The 9059-nt window shown below is 35.1% G+C and overlaps 1 protein-coding gene across 1 annotated transcript; it reads right to left on the bottom strand.

Annotated features, from left to right (window-relative positions):
* Nucleotides 1–4783: 4783 nt before the first annotated feature.
* On the bottom strand, nucleotides 4784–5710 carry LOC308678549 (olfactory receptor 6X1-like; the record flags this gene model as incomplete). Its single annotated transcript, XM_081345777.1, has 1 exon — nucleotides 4784–5710. One exon carries the CDS (start codon nucleotides 5708–5710, stop codon nucleotides 4784–4786), a length of 927 nt encoding a protein of 308 aa, XP_081201903.1.
* Between the last annotated feature and the right edge of the window lie 3349 nt (nucleotides 5711–9059).

Consider the following 9059-nt stretch of genomic DNA (forward strand, 5'->3'; position numbering starts at 1 on the left):
CTTTGCGCAATTTAATCGGTACACATTGAAATAGAAAGGGTAGTTTAGGGAGTATATTCATCTTGATTGTCGCTATTCCCCCCATGAAGGAGAGCTGCAAGTTTTTCTATCTATCTAGGTCTGCTGTGATTTGGTCTATTAATTTATCATAATTTTCTCTTTTGAGTGTGGTGCATCTTGCTGACAGTTGGATCCCCAGGTACCTTACCCTTTTAGTTATTTGAATATTAACTTTTTCCACTAGCTCAATTTCTTGTAATTTGGACATGTTTTTAACTAGGATTTTTTTGTTTTGTTAATCTTCAATCCCACTACATCTCCATAATTTTCCAGAACCTGTATTAGTCTTGTTCCAGACTCTGAGTCTTAAATAATATTTTGATACTCAAGATTATTATCTGAAATTTCATTTGAGAATTGTTCTTGCAAGCTCAAATTATTATCTTTCAAAATAATGTATAAAAAGTGGATTCACACAATTGTTGTCCATATATACTTAAGCTCAGAAGGAGAAAGATCACCCCTGATTTGGCATTTTCCATTTTTCAAAATAATATTTAACAGCTGCAAACAATGCATGCTAGAAGACTGACTGTTTTATTTTGGATCATGCTTAAGCTGGAAATGGAAGATAGAGTAGAATAGAATAACAGTGTTGGAAGGGACCTTGTAGTTCTTGTAGGTTTTCCTTGCTCAGGCAGGAAAACCTATACCATTTCAGACAAAACGTTGTCCAATCTCTTCTTAAATGGTTTAAGTTTATGTAAAGATGTTACTTCTTACATACTTCATAACAGGGAAATGTTTGTTGGGGTGTGGAAAAAACAGAGGGATATACAGAAAAATGCATGCAGGTTTGAGTTTCTGAACAAAAGATAGAATATAAATCAGATAAATAATTGGATGATCTTTCCTGATTCCTTTCTATTAGCTTCCAAGTGCTCAAATATCTGCTGAACTTCAAAAGAGAAATGCAAAATATTTTTCTTACCTTTTAAGATGCTCTTCTCAGTTTACAAATGAGGTTGTGATCATTTTAATTACCTTCACAAGAACAGCTTTTGTGAAGTCATCACTTGACCAGGAAATAAACTTTCTTCTACTGCATGAGCAGAAAGAGATTGCATACAAAATTATGGGAGAAGGTTGCTATCTTTCATTTCTTAAGTTCATACCTCTTATCTCATAAGAAGAATTAACCTTGGGGAGAAAAGCTGCTTTTCTTAGAAGTGAAGGATGTAAAATTCAAGGCTGCTGGATCATCCATGGTCCAGACTACATCTTGACTTAATCCTTAGAAACCTTCCCACCTCCCCAATTCAAACCGATTAATACAACAGGAAAAAAAACCCTTAGCATTGCATTCACAGGAATTTCATTTCATATTATCGACATATCCATGACAGGAGTTTGAATCCTGGCATACTTTTCAAGTCTATATGTAATCTGGGGTCTCAAAACATAGTTTGATTTATGGCTATCATTTCAACACCATCACCTACATTTACATAATATCTATATATCATGGCTCATCTGTCTGTCTGCTCTCTATCTCTATCTCTATCTCAATATCTCAATATCTCAATATCTATCTATCTATCATCTATCTATCTATCATCTATCATTCTATCTATCTATCATCTATCTATCTATCTATCTATCTATCTATCTATATATCATCTATCTATCTATCATTCTATCATTCTATCATACTATCATACTATCATTCTATCATTCTATCTATCATCTATCTATCTCATCTCTCTCTGTCTCACACAGTCTTTCTTGCTAGTTAGCTATTTGGTTATCTATCATCATAATTTCTACTTGTCAATATTTTCTCCTTTGAGCACAGAGAAAGTTGATTTTTTTTCTCTCACAAACATCAGTTTTACAGATATTGATAAGGGCACAGGCTTTAACCAAGATTACAGTCCAAATCAAATAGAGCATCTCTGTTCTTACCTTCTTAGCCACCACAGAACATACTCTAGAGACCATATTAACAAAGAAAAGACTTGCATATATCTTATATAGCTGGAAAGATCCCCCCCATGTGATTTCTTAACAGTAACCCAGGGGTACTGAAAGTGATGTAAAAGTTTACTTCAAGAAATGATAATTTTATAAAGAACTTCAAATACACTGGTGTACAGTGGAGGAGTGAGACTGATCCATTTTTTAAGAGTTTGTATCAAGAATGAATGGGAAACTAAATAAAAATGGTCTGACTGAAAAATGAGTCATAGGCACAAATTAGTTATATTGAGATTATTTGGTCTTTACTGAGAGTGAATGATGATTGAATTGCAAAAAATAAATAAATTATGAAGACAGAGTGAATGTGTTGAGAATAAGGAATAACTGAGAGTGAAGCAGTTGGGTGGAATCATTGAGATCTCGAGGAAGAAAGCAGTGAAAAGCCTATAAAGAACAAAAAGCAAGGTCTAAGGTCTTGTATGGACATCATGAAAGCCAGGATGAGTAGCAAACATAGTGTCAATAATGTGACTAGCAAAACACAACATTTCTTCAAGGCAATTGAGTCCAAAAGAGTAAAACTTTATTGGATACACCATCTCGGAACTAAATAAGCAAAACCAGCTCTGAGTTTTCCCCTGCAAAAGCTTACTTAGTTAAACAATAGATTCCCATGCCCCCACCCACTGGGTGTTCACATTGTCCAATAGTAATACTCCTTTTTGATATGGGAACAGTTCACTTCTCCATCGAGCACCTGTGGCAATGACCTTGGCATGGAGTAGGCTCCCATGGTCTGTGAATGGCTTCTTGGCCTTACATTTCCTCCCTTCATCTTCTACCCTCCCCCTTTTATCTGGCAAGTTGATTAGTGACAGAAGCTGCCAGGCACCGTAGCAATTCAATCTTGACAGATAGTATATATGATGTATATATTTTCTTTGTCTTTTTAATTATTTTCTTCTCTCTATTTTACTCTTTGAATGATGTTTATCTAACATCTCCTATGAGGGAGAAGGGCAGTTTAAAAATGTGATAAATGAATGAATGGATGGATGAATGAATCAATAAGAACAGAATGATGGGTAAATCTTCAAGTGTGTATGAGAAAACCAAGAGTTCAATGACATCTCTCAGCCTCCAGAATCACTTCGTTGAGTTGGGTGGCTATAGAAATTGATTGAATGAATAGATAGATAGATAGATAGATAGATAGATAGATAGATAGATAGATAAAAATATTCACAAATAAACCAGGGCTCAACAATGTTTTTGTCTGAAAAGAGGGTTCAAATTCACTCTTCTCATTTTTTATTATTTAATTTAAGAAAATGATTCTTTCACTCATTCGTTTAGTGATATTCATTCTCATTTTTTATTATTTAATGTGAGAAAAGGATAAATTAAATCCAAAATTACATTTCAGTGACAACTTTTGGGAACTTTGGTTCTAGTATTACCCTTTTATTCCACAAAGCACTGCAGAGAAAAACTGTCACATTGTTTCAGTTTTCAACTTTGAGGTCTCTTCCTTTTAAGGACTAATGACTAGATAAAATACAAGTGTCATGGTTACGACAGGTGAAACTCTTCAAAGGACTTTGCAGCATTTTTACCTTGAATAATCTTTATTGAAGTAGCAAGGCATCAGCAGATACATGGTCAAAGCCAACATCTGAATTCTCCTCCCCTAAACACATATTATCAAAGCACAATTCCTTCCTATAATTAACAGTCATAAATCACATTTTCCAATTAGTTTGAAATGCAGACCTTCCCTCCAGTTCTCCAACCGGCCATTTCTTGTCATCTCTTATTTCAAACCACCTTGAAAAACACTCTACTAAGATGTTGTTATGTCTAACTAATGGACTAATATTCTTCCTCCTCTCCCCCAGCATCATCTAATTCAAACTCTAATAGTAACACACAAGTTAAGGGGAAAATGGCTGCATCTTCGTATATTGTCAAAGCAAGAACATCCAATGTTAACAACATTGACAACAAGCATGATTTACAAATCTTGATCATCAACATCTGTTTAGTGATCACGTCAAGTTACAATGGCACTGAAAAAAATTATTTACAACTGTTTTTTCTCATTTACACCATTGTACCATCCTCATGGTCACATGATTAGAATTGAGATGCTTAACTACTGACTTATATTTATGACAGTTGCAGTGTCCCAGAGTCACATGATCCCAGTTTGTGACCTTTTGACATGTAAAGTCAATGAGAAAGCCAGATTCAGTTAACAACCATGTTAATAATTTAACAACTGCAGTAATTCACTTAACATCTCTGCCAAGAAAGATCGTTAAATGGGGCAAAACCCACTTAACTAATGTCTCACAATTTTGGGGTCAATTCTAATACACCTGTAAGAAGTAAAGGTTCCCCCGCACATGTGTGCTAGTTGTTTCCAACTCTAGGGGCCGGTGCTCATCTCCATTTCAAAGCTGAAGAGCCAGCGCTTCTCCAAGGATGTCTCCGTAGTCATGTGGCCAGCATGACTAGACGCCAAAGGCTCACGGAATGCTGTTACCTTCCCACCATAGTGGTCCCTATTTTTCTACTTGCATTTTTACGTGCTGCCGAACTGCTAGGTTGGCAGAAGCTGGGACATGTAACAGGTGCTCACTCTATTGTAAACTATAAAATCAAATGGTGTTTTTAAGTCTGAAAATGCCAATTGGATTCTAATTGCCTCATCAAAATGCCACCAATGCCGCAATTCTCTAAATTTCATCTCATTCCTGTTGCATAAGATAGTGCTGGATCTATTTTTCCACTCATTGTCTCAATTCAAGGTCGCTTTCCTTTTATGGATTACATTCTGGACAGCTTTTTTGACTTCGGCATTACGAATTGTGTATATGAAAGGATTCAGCATTGGGGTAAGAGTGGTGTTCAGGATCGCCACAGTCCTTGTCAAGCGGTATGAAGACTGGACATTGGGCCTCATGTACATAAAAACAAGAGCTCCATATAAGATGGACACCACCAACAGGTGAGAAGTGCAGGTAGAGAAGGCCTTCTTCCGTCCTACGGCGGAGGGAATGCGCAGGACAGTGGCAATGATAAAAATGTAGGACAGAGTAATGAGAAGTAAGGTCATAATCACAACGACAAAGCTAGTTAATATTCTGAGGGACTCAAGGACATGAATATCAGCACAGACAAGGCTCAACAGAGGACCAATATCACAGAAGAAATGGTCAACAATATTGGACCTGCAGAATGGTAATGTCCAAAGAATAAAATAATGAAAAAAGATAATCACAAAGGCAGCATACCAAGTGGCCAAAGACATTTGAAGGCACACATGCTTGGACATAATGATGGGATATTGAAGCGGCTTGCAGATGGCCAGATAGCGGTCAAAGGACATAGCTGTGAGGATGAAGAGCTCTGTACTACCAAAACAGAAGTGAAAAAATCCTTGAGCCAGACAGCAATGGAAGCAAATGGTGGTTTTGGCTTCTATAAATGTCTGTAGCAATTTGGGTACCACAGTGGAGGTATAGCAGATCTCCAGGAAAGCAAGGTTGCTCAGGAAGATGTACATTGGTGTCTGAAGTCTTGGCTCAATTGCTACAATGATAAGGATGAAGCCATTCCCAAGGATGGTTATAAGGTACATGAGCAGACCCACCACGAAGAAGACTCGGTGAAGATCGTACAGAAAGGGAATTCCTAATAGGATAAATTCACTCACTCTGGACATATTCCTAGGCTGCATCATTTCAGAATTGTACGTGGTTTCTCAGTGGTAGCTCAGATGGCATATAGCATTTCAAAAATTATTGCTACCATGTGCATTATATATATAAATAAGGTTAAGAAATGGAAGCAAATGAAGAAAAAAAACTCAAAGCAGGAAAGAAGGGTGTAGGAAAAGAAGCACAGTGCATTTAAAACTTCTGAAATGTTCTATTTATTTAAATTTGTCCGTCTGGAAAATTAACTAGTATTGTTATAAGATCCACCCATTTAAGTGAAAAAAGGTATTTCATTTCATCATTTCTCATACATTACACAAGAAAGTATGTGAAAAGTCACTATGGTGATGCCCAAATTCAGGTGCACAACATTATATCTCTGTGTTCGGATTGATATTTCAGAAGTTACACTGGCCATATTCTTTCTTCCTGGAATAAAAGAAGAACACAATTAAGGAGAGAGAAAAAATATCTTACTAAATAAAGGAGGCCTCAAAAGTGCTTTTCCAAAAGGCAACTGGACTTTCTTTATTTTTCCTTGAAGATGTCTCGCTTCTCATCCAAGAAGCTTCTTTAATTCTGACTATATGGTGTCTGTGTGTGTGTGATGTAAGTTCTTCCTGTCAGAATTAATCCTTCCATTTTCCCCCACCATCCAGTCAGAACTGATGAAGCTTCTTTTTTTTATTGAAAAGTTTTATAAAAATTACAATATTATCCCCCCAACCCACCCTTGACCCCCCCTTCCCCCTCCCCACTTCCCAGAGCTGATTACAGGGTTACAAATATATAATAATCAAAATCTAGCTAACATTAACCAACTATATAAATAACCAAATACATAATACACTTTAACTCCCTATAACATAAATACAAGCAAACAAAAAATATCCTAGTTATTAAACTATACTAATAGTAAATATAATAATAACAATGTAAAATTTACTCATGAGCTAAATGGAACTTTTTTGTCCCATATTTATCCTGGATATAATCTATCCATCTTCTCCAAACCGAAATGTACCTTTTTTGTGAATGATCCTTCAAATAAGCAGAGATCTTAGCCATTTCTGCTAAGTTTGACACTTTAAGCGTCCATTCTTCTATGGAAGGCAAGCAATCCTTCTTCCAATTTTGCCCTACCAATAACCTTGCAGCTGTTATCAAATTCAACATTAAATTAATTTCTTTAGTATCACAATCTGTAATAACAGCCAATAAAAATAACTGTGGAGTGAACTTTCTCTTTCTCTTAAAAATCTTTTGAATGTTCCACCAAATTTTAATCCAAAAAGCTTTTATATTTCTACAAGTCCAGCAGATATTAAAATAAGTAGCATCTAAGCTACCACATCTCCAGCATTTAAACTGTAAATTAGGATACATACAAGACAACTTTTTAGGGTCCAAATGCCACCTATAAAACATTTTATAAAAAATTTCTCTTAAATTTTGGGCCTGAGTAAATTTTACATTTCTAACCCAAATTACCTCCCATATATCCAATGGAATCAATTCATGAATATTTTGGGCCCACTTTACCATACAATCTTTAACTAGTTCCGTTTCCGAGTCCAATTCTATTAAAGCATTGTAAATTCTCTTTATATGCGCTCGGTTTTGATCTGTTTTACCAAATTTTCATCTGTTAATGTAATGCCAACCTTCTGATCTAACTTCCACCTAGCTTGCCATTGAGTATACTGGAACCAGGACTGTACAATATTTTCTTGTTTTAACTCACCTAACGACTTTAATTGCCAATCACTCCCTACCAATCTAGGTAATTCCTTATAAGAAGTCATATCCAAATTTACACCCATAGATACACTCTCTATTGCATGTCCAGGAATTCCCCAGATTGGTATTTTATAATTTAACTTATAATAATACTTTTTCCAGACACGCAATAGAGCACTTCTTAAAATATGAGATTTAAAAGCCTTATCAACTTTTTTATCATAAATTAAATATGCATGCCACCCATAAAATAAATCCCATCCCTCAAGAGAAAGTATACTTTTGTTTGTTAAATTAAGCCAATCACTAACCAGTGTTAAAACCACCGCATCGTAGTATAATTTCAAATTAGGCACCTTAAGTCCTCCTCTTTCCCATGCGTCTTGTAAAATCTTAAGTTTAACTCTTGGTGTTTTCCCTGCCCAGATAAATTTATTAATACCCTTCTGCCAATCATCCGAATTAGCATCTTTTTTCAAAATAGGTATCATTTGAAACAAAAAAAGAAACTTTGGTAAAACATTCATTTTAACAGCTGCAATTTTCCCCAACAAAGATAATTGTAATTTCTTCCAATTATTTAGATCCTTTTTTACTTTAAACCATAACATCTCATAATTATTCTTATATAATTTAGCATTAGAGGCTGTGATATATACTCTCAAATATTTAACCTTTTTCACTATTTCAAAACCTGTCAATTTTACTAACATTTCCTTTTCATTCATGGTCATATTTTTAGCTAATATTTTAGTCTTATTATTATTTACCTTAAATCCAGAGACTTTCCCCTATTGAATTATCATTTCCATCAAATCTATAACCGATTGAATCGGTTGAGATAGTGTAACAACCAAGTCATCCGCAAATGCCCTTAGCCTATAATCATTCTCCTTTATCTTTATTCCCTTTATTTTAGTTGATTCACGAATTTTAATCAACAACATTAGATCTCAGTGTTTGGATTGATATTTCAGAAGTTACACTGGCCATATTCTTTCTTCCTGAAATAAAAGAAGAACACAATTAAGGAGAGAGAAAAAAATATTTTACTAAATAAAGGAGGCCTCAAAAGTGCTTTTCCAAAAGGCAACTGGACTTTCTTTATTTTTCCTTGAAGATGTCTGGCTTCTCATCCAAGAAGCTTCTTCAATTCTGACTATATGGTGTCTCTCTGTGTGTGATGTAAGTTCTTCCTGTCAGAATTAATCCTTCCATTTCCCCCCACCATCCAGTCAGAACTGATGAAGCTTCTTGACTGAGAAGCAAAACATCTTCAAGAAAAAACAAAGAACGTCCAGTTGCCTTTTTTTTAATATAAAAGCTCCTTTGAGACAACCATGACCTGGATTTATCTCCATAGATAAATAAAGAAGGGTGGTTAATATAACATAATATTTTGACATTCAGGACTGATATCTAAAATTTCATGAGAGAAGAGTCTTTATATGCTCAGATTATGATTGTTAAAAAAGCAAAAGAAAGTCTAAAAAAGAATCCCCACGGAAAGAGCGATATATTAATTTTATATCAATAATCAGACAAACCTTTACCAATACCTGTCTTATTCTTTGAACCTACTCTAAAGCTTTGCAACTATCTTGGTCCTTGGGG

The sequence above is a fragment of the Vipera berus genome, assembly GCF_964194415.1.
Source record: "Vipera berus genome assembly, chromosome: Z".
In the NCBI taxonomy this organism is placed as follows: domain Eukaryota; kingdom Metazoa; phylum Chordata; class Lepidosauria; order Squamata; family Viperidae; genus Vipera; species Vipera berus.